A 23410-nucleotide genomic window follows, 5' to 3' on the forward strand; every position below is an offset into this window, starting at 1 on the left:
CCTTCTCTGAAAGTCTTCTAATGCTTACAGGATCCATTCTATTCACAGGGTCTAACTTTGGGCAGAGAGGCAGCACAGAACAGAAACTGGACTTGCTGGTCACATCAAAGCACAGAAGTTGGTCAAGATCCCCCAATTACAAAGCAATCATACCCAGGGTATCTTACTTCCCACAATGGTTTCCTTCTGATCACTGGGCTTCCTGCTCCCTAGTAGAGAAATCAGCAGACTCCCAGAAAACTACATCTTTGAGGGACTCCCAGCCTTCTGCCTTTTCAAAGGAACACCCCCGTCTTCTACATTTATTCTTTAGCCATTTCATTTTATAACTTAAAATAAACAAACAACCTTTACATTGTAAGAAAGGGTAGACCTAGAGCAAAAAGTAACAAAGAGTGGAAGTCTTTACTATTTCAGTAAACAGCTTACATGGGCAGCACCCCCACAGTGGTATTTTAAATGAAAGTGTACTTGTGTCTTGTTTCAGTGCTTTGCTGCTGTAGGGAAAGAGGAAAGTGTATTCTTTCACAGCCATCCTCCCAACCCCTAGGTTTATGTGCCGTATTTTTGTATCTCAGAACATTACTGCCACCCAGCATTCAGTTTAGGAGAGTTTAATCCATCAAGGGAGGTTCAACTAGATTATCCCAGCAGGGAAGGGATGGGGACTGTGAGAGGAAAGGATTATTCCAGTGGAGGGCTGGTGCTCTGCCTTGGGGATGGTTGGGGAGGGGGGCATGCAGCAGGAGGATGCGGGAGTGATCAGTCGGTGTCGAACAATGAAGACCATGAGTCTGGATTCTGAATCTCGGTGTATTGGACACTGGCTGGGGTGGGAGAGGTTAAAGATGGCCTTGGCCTGCATCAAGCCAAACTGGGGGTTGGCAGTGTCTCATCCCCTCAAAAGGCTCCCCTCAAATTTAAGATGAGTATAGTATGCACATCAGAAAGGTCATCCTGTAGCCGGTTACTCTGTTTATTTCCTTTCTGTTACCTCGGAGTCTTGCGTCAACCTCATCCCTACTCGGTCCTTTAGGAATTCAGGGACAGGAGCACACCCCCGATTGGGTCGCGAGAGTAGGAAGAGCAAGGCTCGGCAGCCGGGTGTTAGCAGTTGGGCAGAATGTCTGTGAACAGCCAGTTTCCTCCAGAGGAGTCTCCCTCCCGCGAGAACTTCTGGAACACGGACCAGCCTGATTTTACAGAGGAGGCCGACGTTGCAGCTACCAGTGGGCAGAGCAGGGAGTGGCGCTCTTCCTCGAAGGGATCTTGCGAAAGGTAACAGATCTGATTAAAGGGCAAAGGCACAGAATCTGGGGCAGTGCAACGGCTCAACTAACGGTCTCCATTATTATTATCATAACTGTGAACCCCTTACTTAGAACTGGGGTGAGAAAGAAACCGCGGAGAACCGGAAAGGTCTGCCAAAGGGACCGGACGCGAGAACCTCCAATTGAGGAGGGGGGTGGCGGGGGCGATTCCCACACCAGCAGCCAATCCAGCTGTCTCGGGGAGGAAGAGGAGGAGCCAGGGCCTCCCCCGGGACTCCGCATTGCTCCGCGCGGTGCCACCACTACAACTCGGTCGGCTCCGGATTCAGCGCGTCCGCCACCGCAGCCGCTTCCCCGCGCAGATATGGCCTCAGGTGCCACCCCCGCGGCGGTGAAGGTGAGATGAGCCGTCTCGGCGGCTGCAGTCCGCCCTGCTCCCGCTGGGTGGGTGGGGGACCGCGCCTTCGGGCCACGCGCCGGGCCTGTGCGCCCCAGCCACGGCCGGCAGGGTCTGGGGCCCGGCCCCGGGGGCGCTGGCCCAGCGGCGTGGGCTGGGGGAGAGAGAATGCTTGCAGTCTCGCTCCTCTCCCCCCACACCTTGGGCTCAGAGGCACCTGCGCCGCGCCAGAAGTGGGCAAGTGGAGAAGGGCGGTGGGCGGAGGCTGCTCTTGCTCCCCACACTCCCCCCCCCCAAAACGCTTCCCCAGCTCCACTCCTTTCCGGCGGGCAGCTGCTGGACTAGCAGTGTGGGCGCCTGCAACTGCTGAGACCCGCCCCCGGTGCCGGCAGTACTCACGCTTCCGCTCCAACTCGGCTCGCTGCCCGCGGCCCACGTGGGAGAACTGGGTGCTTGAACTTGTGCGAGCTTCCGGTTTTTTTCTTATGCTTTCAAACGTAGGGCTTTTCTGTCCTGAAGTTTTCCCTGCAGCGCAATGCTTGGGGAATTCTGAGACTTTTTTTTTTTTTAATTTTTTTTTTCAATGTTTATTTATTTTTTGGGACAGAGAGAGACAGAGCATGAACGGGGGAGAGGCAGAGAGAGAGGGAGACACAGAATCGGAAACAGGCTCCAGGCTCTGAGCCATCAGCCCAGAGCCCGACGCGGGGCTCGAACTCAACAGACCGCGAGATCGTGACCTGGCTGAAGTCGGACGCTTAACCGACTGCGCCACCCAGGCGCCCCTCTGAGACTTTTTGACCTCACCGAAATGGAGTACCGGGCCCCTCCCTGTTTGGAGGCCTCTGGCTTTAAGCTGCTTTGTTTGCAACCTTGAAACAGTTAGAGATCGGTTTCCTTGTACCCTCGGACCTCACAGGTCTCCATACAAGGGATCTTTGTTCGGTGGAAGCTTTGGCCAGAGGAGGGCCCGAGTTCTGAAGGGTGCCTCGAGCTTCCCTGGGGCTTTTTAAACACATCCTGGTTGTAGGCTCGGGAGAGAATGTAGAATTACAGAGCAATGGAAATATTGATGATGAAACTTCAGATCTCTTCTAGGTTGTTTATGATTGGCTAAGAACTCAGTAAATTTGTTTGACTTTAGAAATTCTTGGCGGATGGGATAGGAAGGTCTGGGATAGATCCCTCTTCGGTTATCTCCTGATTCCCGCCTTTGTGTTCAGTTCTTTTGGGAGAAGGCAAATCTCTGCGGTGTGTATTCAGCCAGAGTGATGAGTTTATTAGCCCTTGCAGCTCTTTTTTTTTTTTTTTTGGATTTTATTTTTTTTTATTTTTTTTATATATATATGAAATTTATTGACAAATTGGTTTCCATACAACACCCAGTGCTCATCCCAAAAGGTGCCCTCCTCAATACCCATCACCCACCCTCCCCTCCCTCCCACCCCCCATCAACCCTCAGTTTGTTCTCAGTTTTTAACAGTCTCTTATGCAAGCCCTTGCAGCTCTTAATGAGACACTTAGAAGGGGTAGGGTAGAGAGTGTTGCATTCATACTCAGACATGAAACTCAGCTTTGACATTTTGAAAAGAATCTTGCATTTAACAAATATTTGTAGAAGGCCTCTCCCTTGTCAGTAGCAGAGGACAAGCAGAAAATGTTTACCACGCTTATGAGCAAAGTAGGTGAGTTCCTTAGGTGCCCGTCTTTTAAGTGGGGATTTTCCTGCAGGGTTTGCTGGGATGGTGACAATTAATCTGTCTAGCACATGGTTGAAACTTATTAGATGTTAGTGCTTATTAGTGGGGGAGCTGAAATAAATTTTTACAAGTCTTTTCTCCAACAATTATTTTGCTAGGTCTTATTAGATGACAGCTTTCAGTGGCTAAGCAGCGGAAGAGATCACCTTTCCCTTATAGGAGTACACTTAAAGTGACATTAGGAGCAGAGAGGGATGGTTATGGAAACAGCCTCCCTTCAGTCTTGTTTGACATTCTCCAGTCACACAATCCCTGTGAAATTAGTGCAGTACACTTAAGTGCAGAACGGGCATTGACTGGAGCCCTGATGTAAATACTGAATGACGTATATCTTTTGTCTTGGCGAGCTGCTGAATATAAAATTAAGAGGGACAAATAGTGCTAGGCCTGCTGGCTGATTGCTCTTTGAGCTTAGAAAGGTGACTGCTGTGCTTTGAGAAACCATGATGGCAACGCCAAATCCCTCAGACTGCTGAGGCTACGTCCTATGCAGGAGACACAAGGTGCCAGCGTGCAGAGCAAAATGGGCTCCTAAAAACCATACCCTGTCCCCAGATTGTGAAATGTAGAGCTGGAACATTTCTTAAGACCACATAGCTACACAGACCCTTTTTGTGGACATAAAGCCGAGGCCTGGAAAGGTCGACTAAGGTGTCCAGGACTATACAGCTGGACCTAGATAGTGATAGAATTGGGCCCAGAGCCCGGTGTGCCCCCAACTAGATGTGAGGCAGTTCCGAAATACGACATGTCCTGTTTTATTGTGTGAGTAGAGAGATCATGCAGCCTGCACCCCCCTGCCCGTGCCCACTGGCTACTCTCCCATGTTATTAAGGATAGCTGTTGTCTGGGAGGACCTCAGGGAGACATCATCCTCCAACATCAGTCACGAGCAGGTGGTACGTATGACCATGCAGAGGGCTAAACTGGTTTTTGGCACTCAGACAGAACATTCTAAAGGGCTCTTTCAGCTGGCTATGGTTCCCCCAGGCAGCTGCTCTGGGGGATTAAAAATAAGCCTTATTAATCACGGTTGTTATCACAAGGAGGAAATACGGTTCCATCATAAGTGTGCAGTGAGCTGTCAACAAAATGGTATGGAGAGAGACAGGCAAGTCACGGAGTCTAGACCGTGATGAATGGGCCTTTTGAGCTCTCCTTGTGGCTGCCTGAGTGTGGCTGGCAAAGGCCTTCAGACTGAGAGTCCTTGAGCGACTCTCCGAAACCAGGCCCCAACTGGAAGCTAGAGGCCAGGGAGCCTTCATTTTTTGCCTGGGGTCACAGTGGCCTTTTGGACAGGATGCTTGTAGGGCCGCCCTGAGCATTGCCAGGCATATAGTGCGTCCTGGATGCCTCCCCACAAAATGCCAGTGGCGCTCCTGCCCCCTTGTTGTGGCAGCCAGAAGTGTCCCCATGGGTTTCCTGACACTCCCAGGAGAGCCAGTACACGCTGGGTTGAGGGACCTGGGCCAGATCCCTGAGGCAGAGACTACCTGGTGAGGAGATGCCGAAGCAGCCCAGTTTGCATTCCGACCAGCAGAGAAAGACCAAGCAATAGGGGGCTTTTTGTTGTTGCTTCAAGGGATGTTCATTTTTGTTTTGTTTTTGCTGGAAGTGGGAAGATATACAGAAACGGTGACAGGGGCGCCTGGGTGGCTCAGTCGGTTAAGCATCCGACTTCGGCCTAGGTCATGATCTCACGATCGGTGAGTTCGAGCCCCGCATCGGGCTCTGTGCTGACAGCTCAGAGCCTGGAGCCTGCTTCGGATTCTGTGTCTCCCTCTCTCTCTGCCCTCCCTAGCTCTCTCTCTCTCTCTCTCTCTCTCTCTGTCAAAAATAAATAAACTTTGAAAAAAAAAAAAGAAACGGTGACAGATATTAATGCATTATTTCACTTGATTCTCATCATTCTATAGATTAAGGATCTCCTTTTCAGTACCGATGAACAAACAGGTGATATAAATTTTTGTGTCCAATGGACTCTAATCCCTAATTGTGATTGTGATCATGGTATTCTATTTTTTAATTTTTTTTAATGTTTATTTTTGAGAGAGAGAAAGCGTGAGCAGGGGAGGGGCAGAGAGAGAGAGAGAGAGAGAGAGAGGGAGACACAGAATCTAAAGCAGGCTCCAGGCTCTGAGCTGTCAGCACAGAGCCCAACGCGGGGCTCGAACCCTTGAACTGCGAGATCATGACCTGAGCCTAAGTCAGGACGCTTAACCGACTGAACCACCAGGTGCCCCATGATCGTGGTATTCTAGTCTGTGCCTCAGAAACATCTAAAGCAATCGTTTTCAAAGTGGATGATGCATCTGCACCCACCTTGGGGATTTGTTAGAAATGCATGTTATCAGGCCTACCCCAGGCCTGCTGAATCAGAACCTCTGGGGGTTGGGGGGTCCAGCAGTCTTGGTTTTAAAGAGCCTCAGTGTATTCAGAAGCCCACTAGAGTGTGATAGCTGCTGACCCAGGGCGCTTTGAAAAGGCCAGGTTTCTGCACTCTTAACAAGCTCTTCAGACGCTTCTTGGTGTTCTAGTTTCCCATGGCTGCTGTAACCGTTACACAGACTGGATGGCTTAAAACAATGCAGATGTATTTTCTCGCAGTTCTGGAGGTTAGAAGTGCAAGAATGAGTCCTAACTGGGCTAAAATGGGAGTGTCAGTAGAGTGGCTCCTCTTGGAAGATCCAAGGGAGAGTCCGGTCCCTTGCTTTTCCAGCATCTAGAGATCACCAGTGTTCCTTGGCTCATGGCCCCGGATCACGTCACCTTCTTTCCCATTTGACCATCTTATAAGGATATTTAGGGCCTACCCAGATAATCCAGGATAATCTCCCTGTCTCGAGATTTGTAACTTAATCCAGTAAGGTAACATTCACAGGTTCTGGGGCTTAGGACACAGACAGGATCTCTTTCAGGAGCATTATTTATTTAGCCTCAGCTAGTCCAGATTTTGGCAATTCGTGGTCTGGGCCATAGGGTGGGGGTGCTCATTTCTGGCTGCACATTAGAACTACCTGAGGAGCTTTAAGAACACAAACCTTGCCTTGCCCTGTTAATCAGAGTCTCTGGAATCTTGGACCTGAGCTTCAGTATTGAAAGTTCCCCGCCGGATTCTCGTATCCGGGAGCTGACCCAGGGGGAACACCGGGAACATTCCTGCTGCTGTGCCACAAGGGAAGGAAAGCTCTACAGAATACAATTAGCACTGAGGAAAATCCTTCTCAAAAAAGAAAAAAAAATTGGCCATTTCAGGAGGTGAATTCTATCTTCAAGGGGGGTGTCTACCCATTAGAATAAACATCCTGACTTTGCAAGGGGTGGTTGGTTAAGTAAAGCTACGGATGTTCTGAGCCCCAAGGTTATCTCTGATCAGAATATCACATGACCAGATTAGTTTCCCAGTGCCGCCATAGCAAAGTACCGCAAACTGTTACTTAGGCAACAGACATTTATTCATTGTCTGGAGGCTGGGAGGCCAAGATCCAGGTGTCAGCACGGTTGGTTGCTTCTGAGGCCTCTCCTTGGCTTGCAGTCAGCCAGCTTCCTGTGCCTCACACGGTCTTCCCTCTGTGTGTTTGTGTTCCTAATCTTGTTTTATAGGGATACCAGTCATAGTGGATTAGGGCCCTTCCTGTGACTTCATTTAACTTTAATTACCTCAACAAAGATCCTATTTCCAAAAAGAGTTGCATTCTGAGATATTAGATATTAGTGCTTCAAAATACGGATTTGGGGGGAACCAGTTCAGCCCATAACCATCACCTACAAGGGTGGCTTACGGAGAAGGGCATCTTGTCCGAGATGGAGCCACCGGCTATCTGGACCGTATTGCAGGTTTTCAACAGGCCACCCAGACTGAGACATTTGGCCACTCTGTCCCCATACAGCTGGGCTTCTGGGATTTTGCAAGGCCCTGGGAGGCTCAAAGCCAGGTTGGCTCAATTAGAGGAGAACTTTTGTCTCCTGTGCTTGCCAAATAGGTCAACGGCAGCCGGGGCTGCAGGACTGAAATGCTCAGATCAGGGATTGCTGCCAGCTTGAGCTCTGGCCTTCTTGCCTCTTCGTGAGCTTGAAGTGCTCAGAGGAAGCCCACCTCTCTGGCATGAGCTAGTCTCAACTGCTTGGGGTTACGGTGTTTTGAGAATGCCATCGTGGAGTGCTAGGTTCCTTCAGGTAGTGTATCTGGGCCTCAAAGTGATGGTGAGTGGTTCTTGAAACCAAGTGGGATATGTGAAATCTCCTAGGTCTAGGTACCAGGGGAAAAGGACACAGGATAGGGGGTTAGTGTGAGCCCTTTTAGCATTGCTGGAAATAACCATTCTGGCCAGGTAAGCCAACATTTAGATAAAATGCTTTTGCACTCTCAGGAAGTCAAACTCTCTTCTCTTTTGAAGGAAGTTGACTCGGTGGTCTGTCAGTGGGAAAGTATGGAATGAACCAGTAGCTGTTATAATTTGGCAGTGACCATGATTGACCAGGTTGGGGCGGGGGGGGGGTCTCTATTTTAGAACTTTATCTGGTGTAAAGTGACCTAGGAATTCCATCCTTGTCTCCAAACATATTTATTTCTAGCAGTCTAGGGTTTCCTGGATGGAGGGCTGATGCTTCTGACCCAGAAGGCCTGGTAAGGTCCTGTCGTTGCTTCCTGAGTGTGGATGAAGTCACTGATGGAGAGTCCCCTCCCTTCTTAGGTGTTTGCGTAGATGGCCAGAGTCATTATTTCTGTTCGCTCTGTGACCCCGGTCCAGAATTTGACCTCTCTGGACATCAGTTTCCTTAATACACGGAGACAGAAAAACTTTCCCAGTACGGTATGATGCTGTAAAGGACTCCAGGGGATATTGGAAGGTAGTAGTACATCGTTGTAGTTGAGCGTGAAAGACCTAGGTTCCTATTCCAGCTTTGCTCCTTACTTCTTGGACAGGTTTCTTAATCTGATGCTTTTTTTTTTTTTTGTCTTTGGTAAAGTGACTGTGACACTGTGGGGCCTGTCTTGCAGGGTGGTTGTGAAGATCAGTTGAGGTAAGGCATCTGAAACACTCAGCCTAATGCCTGTGACTTGTAAGTACTCAGACACAATTACTTCATCACTAAGGCATTACCAAGGCAGGTACTAGATGGACTGTTGAATTGAGAGGCTCCACGTGACACCCAATTAGGCCATGGGTGCTTGAGAGAGTTCCCTCCTAGTTGTACTTTGCTGTGGAGCCAGCAGGTGGCAACATTGCCCCATTCTGACACTGCTGGCCTCCCTCCTCAGCAGAAAAATGGTTAGAGGTCTATTTCCCCAATATGGCAGTACGCAGTTTGCTACATGTGTTCTGTATCCCTTTTGAGATGTGGTTTTCCATGAACAATTGGAGCCGGTCAGATGACTGGATGTGTTCACCTATAGATAATTCCAGTGCCCGAGACCCTGTTCCAACCTTCTGGGGAGCGGTAGCAGCTCTTGCTTTCATGCCCAGTGAAACTACGTGTTCCTCTCTGAGGGCTGAGTTACCAGCTACCGAATGCAGTCATGCAGCCAGGGTGCTGCGGACTGAAGCTTGGGGCTGCTGACAGCGGGCCCAGGGGCTCCAAACTTCAGCAGGATCCCTGGTTGGCATTTCTTCATCGCTGCTGCGAGGCTGGGCTAGCTTCCCCCAAACCGAGGTGGTTTCACAACAAAGTCTGTGTTGTCTCGTATGTACAAGTCTGAGAATCCAGTATTGAATCCGGATGTGAGATGCCCTGGCCCAGCGAAAGGAAGGGTTAGGATTATATAAAACCGAATTAAAAAATTTTTTTTCTATCAAAATTGGCATGGTTTAAATGGACTGACTTAAATGAACATTTCTGTTGATTTCAAAACTGCAATGTGGGTTTTGTCTTACGTGGTAGCAAGGTACGAGAGAGATGTGGGGTCGGCATCGAATGTGTAACCTGCTGTGGTTTTAACATACCACAAGGTGGCACCAACTTCAATAACTGGTTTAGCCACTTGAGGACGTTGGGGGGGATATTTTCAAAGGTCTGGATCCTGTAACTAGCAGTTCTTCAGTAAAATCTCACTAAATTACCTGTGTTGTTTTATTCTGTTTGGTTTTCCTTCCAGAAAACCGTGGGCCAGAGAGGTGGCCATTTTCCCACATATTAAATAGAAGTCAACTTGTGTCACTTGATCTGAAAATCACTCAGATGTTCAGTTAATTCTTAGCTCTGGAATTTTTTTCTCAAGGAGCTGCTTTCTTTCATTTAGTAGAAATTTTACTCCAGTGACAATAGATTTAAAGCTTTTTGTTGAAAAAAAGGAAAACGTGCAGGTCACTTTCCATTCAGTTTCTAGTAAAGTGTCCTCTCTCTAACCTGTCATCAGTAATTTAAATCCTGTTTCTCTTTGAGGAACTGTCAGCCCAGGGAACCTGAATGATTTCAGTCATTGAAGTTTTAGTTAACTGTTCAGTTAATATTTAGTTGTCTTTGTAATTATTCTTGTTTCTGTTTCTTAGTCATCAAATTAAATTAACTCTGGAATTGCAGTATCAGGTTCCTGTAACTCCGATTAGCACCTGGAGACAAGGACTAATAAGTTCATCTCTGGAAAATGCAATACAACACTTGAACTTAAAAAATTTAGAACTTGTTGGGGTGCCTGGGTGGCCCAGTCAGTTAAGCGTCTGACTTCGGCTCAGGTCATGATCTCACAGTTTACAAGTTCGAGCCCCTCATCGGAATCTGTGCTGACAGCTCAGAGCCTGGAGCCTCCTTTGGATTCTGTATCTCCCTCTTTCTGTCCCTCCCCCTCTCGCTCTTTCTCTCTCAAAAATAAATAAACATTAAAAAAATTTTAGGGGCGCCTGGGTGGCTCAGTCAGTTAAGCATCCAGCTTCGGCTCAGGTCATGATCTCGCCAGTATTGAGTTTGAGCCCCGCATTGGGCTCTATGCTAACAGTTCGGGGCCTGGAGCCTCCTTCGGATTCTGTGTCTTCCCCACTCTCTGCCCCTCCCATGCTCATGCTCTGTCTCTCTCTCTCTCTCTCTCTCTCAATAATAAATAAACATTAAAACAAAAAACTTTAAAAAAATTTTTTTTAATTTAGAACTTGCATTACTTATTTATATTTACATATATATGAAGGATAGTTTGATTTTATAAATATACATGAAGCTAACTTCTTATGCTTTTTCAGACTCTTCTATCATGATCTCTTACAGCTCTGTGATTTCAGTGGCCTAGGAAAGAAAATCTTTCTTGTTTCTTTATCAAATGGCATAATGAGGAGAAATCATTACTGGATGGGGATACAGAATATTTTCTGTCCAGGCCGTCTTTTGAGCATTCCTTACTCCATAACCCATTTAGTAGAGAAAACAAGATTGGTTAGAACCACACGCCTCATTTTTAGGTTTGCTTTTCTAACTTAAGCTAGTTAAAGTATCTTTCTATGCTACCTTGTTATTTCCATAGTCAGAAACAAATGTCATATAGTCCAAAATATGTCCCATGCATTGGTTATTTCTGGAATATAGAAGGCTGTCAAATGTGTATTGAATGAGTGATTGTTTTCTGTGATGTTCAGTTTTTTTTTTTTTTAATTTTTTTTTTTAACGTTTATTTATTTTTGAGACAGAAAGAGACAGAGCATGAACGGGGGAGGATCATAGAGAGCGGGAGACACAGAATCTGAAACACTCTCCAGGCTCTGAGCTGTCAGCACAGAGCCCGACGCGGGGCTCGAACTCACAGACCGCGAGATCATGACCTGGGCCGAAGTCGGACGCTCAACCGACTGAGCCACCCAGGCCCCCCCGTGATGTTCAGTTTTTTAAAAATAACTAGGACTTAGCAGGAATGGTGAAGAGCATATATGTATGAATAAATGAACTTGCATGAAATAATGGTTTTGTTTACAATGAAAAATGACCAAATATGTCGTTTTCTTATTGTCTCCTTTAGATTGGAATAATTGGTGGAACAGGCCTGGATGATCCTGAGATCTTGGAAGGACGAACAGAAAAATACGTGGATACTCCATTTGGCAAGGTTCATATCCAGTTAGCAGAGACATACCGGCCTCTTCCTTTCTTCTTGCTGGCTTGGTTTTTAAGTTAAAAAGAACTTTTTTTAAATTGCTTTTGTCGTGGCAGCACAGGGCTCTCTGCCCCCGGCTGAGAGGGGCCAGTATTCCTGTCATTGGGCTCTGCCAGCTGAGACCGTGTCCCTAAGAGTGCCTTGGACTTCACAGGATTGAGAACATGGCTTTTGAACGTGCACACACAGCTTCTCAATTTTTATCTCTAGAAGCCAGATACTCATTTCAGAGACCGCAACTGCACTTCTTCAGACCTCTGCATTCAAATCAGCTTCTAATTGGGGCCTGTGTGTCTTCCATACTAATTTTGGAGACAGACTGATGACACACAGTAGCAAATAATGCAAAGTGGCCTCTTCTCAGTAAGCCCTGGCCCAAAGGGGGGATTTCCTGAGGATGCAGAACACAATAGCATAACTAAACTGGAAATAAAACACTCCTTTTCTGTTGCATGGAGGCTATTTGTCCTTCCAGCTCTTGTGTCATCCAGCTAGGATGAGGTGTCTACCTTCTAATTCCATAGTGCTGCTTCCAAACTCGATGGTTCTCCTGGTCCTGTAAGATCCCTGCATCTGGCAGTCTCAACCCAGTCCTCCTTTTCATCCAAGGCTATAGATTGACCTTGTGTTCTCTAAGTCCTGCTTTTGCCTTGGCTCACTTCACGGTCTCCTGTTTTCTTAACACCCCCCCCCGCCCCCTTCAAGTTGTCGGGACCTTCCTCTCCATTATCTCAGGTCGTCCCATGACCATCTTAGACCTGGTTAACATGGCAAACTGTTCCAGTGCCGAGTCCTTAAATTCTGTGACAGTGAACTCCTTTCTGCACCTGTTCTTGTACCCGCCCAATACCCTCGACACATCTCTCTTTGATCAGTGTAAGTGACATCAGAATCCCCGGGGCGCTTGGCTACAAATAGTTCTTGCTAAGTGCGGTCTACCCCATGCACCCAAGGCAGCTCTCCAGGTCCTGTGACTTTCTGTGCTTGTAGAAGGCTCAGTATTAGTGACTAAGTTAATGAAATATAGATTCTTGTACTTCTTTAAAAGCATATCTTCCAAGTTCTCATGAATCCTTTTGTGGTTGAACAATGGAAGTGGCAGTTTTTAAATTGTTTATATATGAGTGTATCCACGTCACTGGGTTATAACCATCTTTCATTATGTTCAGCCTTCTGATGCCTTAATTTTGGGGAAGATAAAGAATGTTGACTGCGTCCTCCTTGCAAGGTAAGATATTCTAAGCTTTTTGAATGTTGGTACCAAAGGAAGATTTAAATTTGACCTGAATTCTGGAGAGAGTAATGACACAGGATTGAGTTTTTATGTGCTGGTGGAGCCAGAGCCTCTCGGTCACCTTTATTTACTACTTATGGTTTTGGGGTAAATTATCTGGACTCTGGAGAACAGAGATCTCACCCCACCCCCTTAGACTAGGCAAGTGATTAGAGTAATTAATGAGCAGTACAGCAAGTCCGACAAAAATTGAAGCTTCTGGTTTCAGTTCTGACTTCAAGAGGAGAGAGGCTTTCTCATGTCCGTTGTTTCTCTTCTTTTTTAAAAAATTTATTTTAGAGAGTAAGAGTGTATTTGTAAGCAGGGGAGAGGGGCGGAGGGAGGGAGGGAGGGGGAGAGAGAGAGAGAGAGAGAGAGAGAGAGAGAGAATATCTCAAGCAGGCTCCATGCTCAGCTTTGAGCCTGACGCAGGACTTGATCCCACAACCCTGGGATCATGACCTGAGCTGAAATCAAAAGAGTTAGTCGCTCAACTGACTGAGTCACCCAGCCACCCCCATTGTTTTTCTTCTAATAAGGCGGACTGCTTCATTCACGACCCCTGGTGTAGTAACAGTTCTAGGTTTGCAGGGAGTGGGTTCCCTTTGGTATCCACACTCTTTTCTTGACCAGGCTAGGACTATTCCACTATTACAGAGGGGGCAAATCATTTTTATCACATGGTTGGAAATTAGACTACATAGATTAGTTTTCTGTTGCTGTAGAACAAATTAGCACAAATTTAGCAACTTAAAACAATACACACTTTCTGAGCCCCAGGAGTGTGGGTGCAGCTTAGCTGACTCCTGTGTTCAGGGTCACACAAGGTCACACAAGGTACACTCAGCACTTGTTCTCAACATTTGGAGCTCTGGGTCCTCGTTCAGGCTTAAGTGCTTGTTGGCAGAATTCAGTTCCGGGGGCGTAGGTCATAGGATAGCAGCCTGCTTCCTCAAGGCCAGAAGGAGGGGGTGCTCTAGTACATGCTGGCCAGGTGAAACCTAGTCAGGAGAGTGACCCCAACACCTCTGGTGTAGCCCATTGGCTGGAAGCAAATCTCACATCCACCTGCAGTGGAGGGAGGAGGGAATTAGGTGGAGCGTGAAAACGGGGATCACCCTAGAGTCTGTTTGCCACACCCCTTTTAAAAAAAAAATATTTTTAATGTTTACTTATTTTTGAGAGAGAGACCTTGAGAGCCAGGGAGGGGCAGAGAGAGAGAGAGACAGACAGACAGACAGACACAGAATCCAAAACAGGCTCCAGGCTGTGAGCTCTCAGCACACAGCCAGCTCAATGCGGGGCTCAAACTCACAAACCATGAGATCATGACGTGAGCTGAAGTCGGACGCCCAACTGATTGAGCCACCCAGGTGCCCCTGTCTGCCACACCACATTTTTAAAACAGAAGTGACTTTGCTGAATTCAGTAAAACTAAATTTAGGTTTAGATGGTTACATGGGTTGATTTCAGGCAAAATTCTTTGTTGGTCTGTGGTCATTGCAGGAGGATTGATTAATTTTTTCCAGGCTCTAAGAGAAAACAGCTAGTGGTGTGGCCCCATGGTGAGGCTTTTATACTACTGCCAATTGAACTGAATTGTGTTGGACTGTGAACTATTTGTCCCTCTAATGTAGTGTTTCTTTTTTTTTTTTTTTTTAAGATTTTATTTCATTTTACTTTTTTTTTTTAATTTTTTTTTTTTTCAACGTTTATTTATTTTGGGGACAGAGAGAGACAGAGCATGAACGGGGGAGGGGCAGAGAGAGAGGGAGACACAGAATCGGAAACAGGCTCCAGGCTCTGAGCCATCAGCCCAGAGCCCGACGCGGGGCTCGAACTCACGGACCGCGAGATTGTGACCTGGCTGAAGTTGGACGCTTAACCGACTGCGCCACCCAGGCGCCCCTCATTTTACTTTTTAAAAAAAATTTTTATTTGAGAGTGAGAGGCACGAGTGAGCTAGGGGCAGAGAGAGAGAGAGAGAGAGAGAGAGAAGCAAGGCTCACCCAAAGCGGGGCTCAAGTTCACCTGATGTGGGGCTCGAACTCAAGAACCGTGAGTCATGACCTGAGCCGAAGTCAGATGCTTAAGGACTGAGCCACCCAGGCACCCCTAAAGATTTTACTTTTGAGTAATCCCTACACCCAACATGGGCTCGAACTCACAACCCTGAGATCAAGAGTTGTATGCTTACCAACTAAGCCACCCTCGTGCATGTCTAGTGCAGTGTTTCCTAACTGCTTTTTTTTTTAAATGTTTATTCATTTTTGAGAGAGAGAGAGAGAGACAGAGAGTAAGCAGGGGAGGGGCAGAGAAGGGAGACACAGAATCCAAAGCAGGCTCCAGGCTCAGAGCTGTCAGCACAGAGCCCCTATGTGGGGCTTGAACTCATGGACCATGAGATCATGACCTGACCCGAAATCAGACACTTAACTGAGCCACCCACCCCTCTTGCCTACTTCTGGTTTTTGATTTTCTTTTGAAAATCTTTTTAGTGTTTTGAAGACCAGTCTTAGGAAAATGCATATACTTTCTGGGCATTCATGAACCTCTACCTTCTGAGAAGTCATCTGTCAACTCAGGATAAAAACCCTGATAAGCTATTCCCTGATAAGTCTGACATTATGTACAGAGCATTTTGATGTTTTACATAATTCTGTTGGTAAAGATTAAAGTTTTTTTTTTTAATATAAATATGGGATGATAAAAGGGATATTTAATAACAATCTATGATGCAGGTAATATCCATTTTACAGATGAAAAAAACTGGGCTGAGAGAGCTGAGTGGCTGTGATGAGATCACCCCAGTAGTAAATGGCAATGCTAGGATTTGGACCCAGGCAGTTTTACTCCAAAGCTCAAACTTAATCGTCATTCTAGCAAGAGATTTGTATGTGCTCGGTTACTTCCTTGAAAGCTTACCTCTGTATTACCACATGTAAAGGACACTGGACTTGACACTTTGCCTTTCTGTGGTGGAACATTCCATGTAGTATTGGTAGTTTTTCAAGCAGCCCAGAATAATTTTAACTCTATGAAATACTGCTTCTATTCTGACAGTATTCGAGTGCCCTGCTCACTCGTCTGCTGTATTCTTCCCACAGGCATGGGAGACAGCATAGCATCATGCCTTCCAAAGTCAACTACCAGGCGAACATCTGGGCTCTGAAGGAGGAGGGCTGTACACATGTCATAGTGACCACAGCTTGCGGTTCTTTGAGGGAAGAGATTCAACCTGGTGATATCGTCATTATCGATCAGTTCATCGACAGGTGAGCAGATCATTGAAGATGCTTTAGGCTCATGTAAGATCATTCCCAGCTCAAATGGACGTTTGGTGGGTACCTGGGAGAGATGCGGAGGGCAGGCCCACAGACTTGCTCTAAGCTTTTCATTGTGGGAGTTTTAAACATCTGCAAAACAGAATAAGAATCTCTCCGGTTACCAGTTCCCAGCTTTGCCATATATCAGTTCACTACAGCCTGTAACTTGAAAAGATAAGGACTCTGTTAGAAACAAGCAAATCACTTAATATTTCCTTAGTATTAGCAGTCTAGACAGTGCTCCCCTCTTCTCTACCATCTTAGAGACTTTTGTTAAGTTGGTTTGTTCAAATACGGGTCCAGAGGGGGGGTCCACTCATACATGCATGAGCTAATAATGTTTCATCCACCTCCTTTTTTCCTTTTTCTTGTTATACTGTAGTGTCCCCCATCTGGATTTTACTGACTGCATCCTTAAGTGTCACTTAGGGTGTTCCCCTGTGTCCTGTGTTTGTTGTAAACCAGTGGGTAGCTCTGGAGGCCTGATAAGAACCAGGTTCAAATTCTTGGCAAGAACCCTCCCTTCCACGTTGTACCAGCAGGCACGTGATATCTGCTTGTCTTTACACGGTGTTAAGATTGATCAGTTGGTTCAGGAACTACGGACTTCTTTGTATTTAATTGCACAAGTAATTTATAACTGTCCTTTACCAAAAAAATTCAGTAGTAATAGACTGCCAAGCTCCTGGGCTTTTTCTGGACTTAGAAATAGTTAAAGAGGTCACAAGGGAGAATGGGTGGTCTCCTAGGGATTCCTGTCTGCTGCACCCTGCCCCCCTACAATTCGTGGTGAAAAGAACCACCTCCCAAGGTGTTTTGGATGGAGACAGGTGGCTGTGCTCTGCACCTTGAGTCAATGATGGGGAGAAGTAGCAGAGTGGAAGCCACTTGGTGGCTCCTACTGGAGTCCCCAGACCATGACCTGTGTCTATCACTCCCTTCCCATCTGCTCTGTCTGAGTTTACTACACCCAGACACCTCTCATACCTCTTCTATGCAAGGAAAGTTTATTCAGTCTGGTTCTCTGTGTCTTCTGCCTGCCAGGGATCTGTTCTAGTTAGAGTCCATCAGAAGCATTCTTGATTATTCCCTGATGGAGTGAAACTGTTAGGTTGAACTACATGAAATTGACCATTCTCTAGGTCAGAAATGGTTGAATATCAGCAGTTTCATGTGGCTCCACCTAACAAATAATGGGGGTAGACGAAAATCATTACATGACCTTCATGTATCATTTTTCCTATCATTTTTTCAGCACCTGACACCATATGTTTATTATTCATCTTTCCCTCTAGAATATAGGCCATGTGAGGGTAAAGACCCTATCTGCCACTTTTATCCCTAATACTCAAAACAGTGCATGGCCTGTAGTTGCTCCGTGAGTATTTATTTTTAAAGTTTCTTTTCTTTATTTTGAGAGAGAGCGCGAGAGCGTGAGTGCATGAATAGGGGAGGGGCAGAGAGGGAGAGAGAATCTCAAGCAGGCTCCACTGTAAGGGCAGAGCTGGACACGGGGCTCGATATCACAAACTGTGATATCATGACCTGAGTTGCAATCTAGAGTCGGACACTTAACCGACTGAACCAGCCAGTCAGTATTGTTTAGCAATTGCATGAACGTGATCGTTCGAAGGAAGAGAGAGGTTGGAATTCTTGATCAAAATCTCTATGGTTGTCAAGAGTCCCTGTGCTTGGAGGTAATGACTTGAGAAAATGGCTGTAATATGCTTGTGTTTAATAAAGCAGAGTACATGGGATGCCTGACTAGCTCAGTCAGTAGAGAGCATGGGACTCTTGACTTCAGGGTGGTGAGTTCAAGTCCCACATTGGGTGTGGGGCCTACTTAAAAAAAAAAGTATAGCAGAGTATAAAACTCCATATTCAGACTGATCCAAATTTATTAAGTATCATAGATGGTGCTGGAAAGAAATGTCTGACTTGGGCATTAAGCCTTGGATTAATTTGTTACTTAGATGGTGTAACTGTGGTGTTTGCCAGATATTTTCCTCACATATAGCAAATGTAGATGTTTCCCATACTGGCTCTTTCAAGAAAGCAGTTGGGGTGATGGAGAAGAGAAAGAGAACAAGCGTTGCCCTTCTATGTGGTTTCATTCCGTCGTAGCACTCCTTAGCTGTGTAACCTTAACACCTTCTGATACCTGTTTTCTTTTATGTGAAGTGTGGATAACCTGACTCCTTGCTCTTACCTTGGAAATTCAGAGTCTAGCAAGTGCCTTTTATCCAGCACGTACTCCCTTCCCAGTACTTGGGTGCCATTATTGTGCTTGTGGCATGTTGGTTGGGTGGGTCTGTAGTTAACATTATTTGGTAACAATAGAAGAGACTTTCTCTTAAGGGAATATCATTTAGAAGAAATCTGAAGTTTTATGTTGATGACATATTGCAATGATGACATTTTGGATTTATTGGGCTAGATAAGATACTAGCAGCTAATTTTACTTATTTCTTTTACTTTTTTTTTAATGTGTTAGAAAACGTAAAATGACTAAGTGGCTTGTATTATACTGCTATTGGACAGTGTTTCTGAATAATGCTGCCACTAGCTGGGCCAGTTAACCAAGCTTGGGTACGTACCTGAGTCACTGTGAGTAGGTTTATGTCATAGGAGAGGAGAACCGGTACTTTTTGCCTTATGAGTAATGGCCTTCGTGTATTTAAGGTAAACCTTGGTGTGTTCAGGCAGGCACCTGATGGGTTCTCTGGGTGATGACCTCAGACGCAGAATGGTGAGCGAGCGGCTGTGCTGTTTGTAGCTTGAGGTTCCCGTAGCCACCCACCCAGCCTCAGCTTGGGTGACAAAATTGCAACATTCTGCAAAGCCACCCAGTGGGTGATAGCCACGGGGACAGGAGCCCTGGATTATGAGGTTTTCTCTTGGCTCTGTTTATCCTCAGCCAAATCAGCAGCCCGTTGCCCTCTCTTAAATCCAGGTTGAGCCCCACATTGCTTAGGCTCTTTCTCTCTGCACTACATATGGATTCTTCTACAGGGACTGATCTAGAAACATATTTTTGCTTACTGCTGTCACTTTGTTGGCACGTTATCTTAGAAAAAATATCCTTGTCCTAAAGTGGTCATCAGAGGATTAAGTGGGAGTGTTTTAATATCCCCAACAGAAACTTGTGATAAAGAATCAGGAAGGAGTAGTGTGGCTATTCTTACTTAATAGATGGCAGAACTAAAACATGTCATTTTCTCTGCCGTCCATAGAAAAAGTGCCCAGCATAGAGAAAACCACCACCAGCCTGGCTTATCAGCCAAGCCTACCTTAGAGGCCATTAAGGTTAAGAGTGACAGCAGGCTCTGATTTTATGGTGGTTTTTAAAATGTTAGATTTCTACCCTAAAAATGGAATACACCCTTAAAGGAGTATGATGGACTAGAAGCTCTTTTAAGAAAATAAGCTCATTGTCCTCTTTTTTTTTTTTTTAAGTTTATTTATTTATTTTGAGAGAGATGCATGAGTTAGGGAAGAGCAGAGAGAGAAGAAGAGAGAGAGAATCCCAAGCAGGCTCCACACTGTCACCGCAGAGCCCCGTGTGGGGGTCGAACTCACAAGCTGTGAGATCGTGACCTGAGCTGAAACCAAGAGTTGGACGCTTAACTGACCGAGCCACCCAGGTGCCCCAAGCTCATTGTCTTCTGAAAGTAATTTTTTTCTCTCCAGCTGTGTTCCAGCCTGTGAAAAGTTGAAAGCCTGGGCCTGAGAGAAGGGGAATCCTGGGTGTGGCTGACATGGAGAGAGCAGGACAGCAGACAGGTGGGGAGGGGAGTGGCTCCAAGTATTTTTGGAGTGTGTGCAGTCATGCATCTCTTTCTCAGACATGCAAAGAAATGCCTTAGCAAATATTTAAAGTGAAAATAATATCTTGTGCTTATGATTAGGGCAGCTGTGGAAAGCAAAATGGATGATCTAGAATTTAAATACCAGAAGAATGTGTTGGTTTTGTCATTTTCCTATTCTTCCTACATGGTGACAGGTTTCTTCACTCTTCCCTTGCTCTGGGTCCTGGGCTTCAGGCACAACGCTTTTCACAAACCAGTTACAAATGGCGTTCTACAAGTACTGAGAACTTGTAGGAGGTTCGTCCACAGTAAGTTTTTTCAGTGCCTCATGCCTTCTGATGGAACTGGGTTTGATTGATCCATTTCTTCTACCTTGATGGAGGTTCTTGTTGTCAGAGCCACAGGTCATTTGACAGTTCGGGATAAAACATGGTTAAGAATGGGACTTGTTTCACTCCTTGACGGTCATTCCATGGTCATTCCTTTGAACTAGGGAAGGAATTTGATCTTTCTGTCTGTCTTAAGAGACTGTTGAGAGGCTGTTTATACTTTAAAAGGATCTCACAAGGGAGATGCTCCGAGATTCATAATTTGGGGGTTCTTCTGTGATGCAAACCCTTGTGTGTATAGCGTATACCTGTCACCCCGAACTACTGACTCTCCATGTCGTGCCTGGTACACATGGGTAGAGGATTCCAGCAGTTCCATACATGACTCTTCTTCTCTTCACCATCAATCCTGATAGTTACTGAAAGGAATTGAATTCTCTATATGTGGGTACGCTATTTGGAAAGATACCCACGTTCTATTAAGTTTTTGTTTGGTTTTTGTTTGTTTGTTTGTTTTTTAAGATGCAGATTAGTAGGACCCATTAAACTGCTATAGCTATCAGAACTATCTCGAGCTGGGGCTAGCAAACATCTGTGAAGGACAAAGATGAGATTCTTACTTTCTAATAGTGGCTTTTATCAGGAATGTTATGCAGATAAGGACTTTTTTTTTTTAAACAATAAGAAAAATACAATAAAAATTTTGAGATGAAAAAGAGGGTGTGATTCCTACTGCCAGATGTTTTCTGCAGAATGCTGTTAACATGTTAGCCTGTTACGTTTGAGGCCCCCAGTTAGGTTCTGGTGGAGAATGCAGTGGGAGAAGCCCCAGCTTAGAAGTGAGAACATCCAGAATTGTTCCCTGGCTTTGCCCCCAAACTCTTTTGTCACTGAGTGTCCTCATCTGCAAAATGAGGGTGCTGGATTGGTTCTTGAGTTGATAGCCTCCCTCTTCCTAGCGTTCTTTTTTCACTACGTCAGGGAAAGGTTTGAGTAATGTGGCTGCGATGCTTGCTTGCTTACTCATCAGGAAAGTCCCGCTGTAAACACAGTGGTAAGGGATTATGTCAGTTTATTTCCCCCTCCCAAAGCCCTGGGCTTCCCCCCTTGAGGTCATTGTTTGAACGGGCCCCTGCCAAGGACTGACCCGGAGGTTGAGGTGTGCTCTGCTGTCCATTATATCACCAGTCTTTGAACTTCTGGGGCATGGCGTGGATTTTTATCGGTACTAATGGGGCTTCTGGTAAAGGATTGCACAGGAAGCCCTCCCTTAGCCCTTTTTCCATGCCCGTGAGCAGCTGTTTCAAACCCTGACTGCTTCCTGCCCCTCTCCTTCACTCTTAGTTGAGAGCATTACTTCTTTATGAAAAAACAGAAGCTATTAGGCATAACTTACCATGTTCCTTCCCCCTCCCTCTCACCAGTTACTTGCGTGCCCAGCCTTTACCATCTTCCTGCCCACCTGTCCAGGAAGCAGGGGCAGCTATACCCATGTTCCCGAGAGTTTCCTCATTCTGCTCCACAACCTAGTTCTCTTATTACTGCCTCGCTTCATAGCCCTTCTCTTATTAAAAATGCTGATAAGCTCCCAATTTGGGGGTTATTACCAAGTGCCACAAATCCCTTAATCCTGTTCACCACATACAAGTGTAATTTTCTCAGTTTATGGTTGAAGAGACTTAAAACTCAAAGATACTAGTCATTACTCTCTAGTAAGTGGGACCCATGGAGTTTGAAGTCCAGTTAGCATCCAGAGCCTGTGACCTCACCCACCCTTCCCACACAGACTTCCCAGCTGCACCTTCCCCCTTCAGATCCCACTGGCCACTAGATACAGGACAGGGTCCCAGAGATACCTCACACTTTGTAATTCAAGATTAAATTACCCCCCTTGGATGTCTTCTAACCCCACACTCTCACCCCGCCTCAGCTCTTCCTTCCCTGCTTGGAAAATTCCTAAGTTGATCATACCCATGGTGCTGCCTCAACCTGGCAGTCAGTGCCGTGGCTCTGGGTCACCCCTGCATGGAGAGTCCATCCTCAGGTCATACCTGTGCGTGCTTTGAACCACCCTCTGTTCTCTGTCAACCACTTCCCTCACATCCCTCCTTCTCTCCAGTGTGTCTCCTGCAAAGCTGGTTTCCAGACTACTCCCAGAAAATAGAACAGAAACAAAGACATGATCAGAAAAGTGCTGGAAACAAAGCATCCACTACTCTCTGGGAGCACTCGCTTAGGGTTGTCACACAGTGGTGATTAGTACCAGCTCAGACCCACAGGGCTGAGTTAACAATACAGCCTGGGGAGAAGGAATGTCCTAATAAGCTCTTTGTTTGGGAGGGGCCAAGATGGCGGAGCAGCATGGAAGGGTTTTTTGCCTCTCTCATCCCTGAAATGCAGCTAGATCAACACCAAACTATTTTGCACACCTAAAAACTGATCTGAGGATTAACACAACAGGCTGCACAACTTGAAGCACAGAACTTGGCAGTTACATGGCACGCAGAAGTGAACTAGGGGAGAGAGAAGCCGTAGAGGGTAGAGAGCTGATTTTGCTTGCGGAGAGATGATGGAGACTGGGGTGGGGGAGAGAATACAGGAAAAGCACTCCCCCCGAAAGCAGCTGGAGAGAAAGAGAAAGAGTGGAAACACCTCTAAGGGGCTTAACAAGAAAGGGAGAAAGGAGAAAATACAAAGAAGAGGGTTTAAATACCGTTAAGACACTATAAACAGGGGAGTGCAGAGTCTGAAACTCCACAGCTTGATACCTGTTGGAGCTCTAGTGGGAAAGGTGAATTCCTAGGAGCAGACAGCAGGGTCTGAGGGGTCCTCAGGCCACATGGGGAGAAGTGGTTCCCCTGCTGAGAGGACATTTGGTAGAGGTTGTGCGGCCTCCCCGCAGGCAAAGGTCCCAGTGGACCCCGGAGAACAGCCACATTTGCTGGTGTTGGAACAAGGATGTTAAAGGTGAAGCCTGGCACCAGATGTGTGTTGTGATTTACCATAATCCCTGGAATGCTGCTGCTACACGATCTGAACTTTTTCTGGGGCAGGCTGGCACATGGCCATTGCTCAGTGAGACCCTCCCCCAGAGGACTGGAGTGGGTCAAAGCCACAGGGCCCTCAGAAGTGAGGGGTTTGGAAACACAGCTCCGAGATAAAGCTCAGGAG

The 23410-nt window shown here is 46.3% G+C and overlaps 1 protein-coding gene across 2 annotated transcripts in view; it reads left to right on the forward strand.

The window, feature by feature from the left end:
* The first annotated feature begins 1317 nt into the window (after positions 1–1317).
* The window catches only part of MTAP (methylthioadenosine phosphorylase), a 49848-nt gene continuing 27755 nt past the window's right edge, over positions 1318–23410 (forward strand). The window contains exons 1-4 of one of the 2 annotated variants that reach the window (XM_047065002.1): positions 1318–1668; positions 11368–11454; positions 12672–12730; positions 15883–16050. In XM_047065002.1, coding sequence (XP_046920958.1) covers positions 1636–1668; positions 11368–11454; positions 12672–12730; positions 15883–16050 — 347 coding nt within the window. In that variant the 5' untranslated portion in view covers positions 1318–1635. The remainder of the gene's footprint in view (positions 1669–11367; positions 11455–12671; positions 12731–15882; positions 16051–23410) is intronic. The other variant, XM_047064993.1, reaches the window with a different exon arrangement.

This window comes from Lynx rufus, unplaced genomic scaffold (assembly GCF_022079265.1).
Source record: "Lynx rufus isolate CCGP_SWC_20201006 ecotype Redwood Valley unplaced genomic scaffold, mLynRuf1.p SCAF_10, whole genome shotgun sequence".
Lineage (NCBI taxonomy): Eukaryota > Metazoa > Chordata > Mammalia > Carnivora > Felidae > Lynx > Lynx rufus.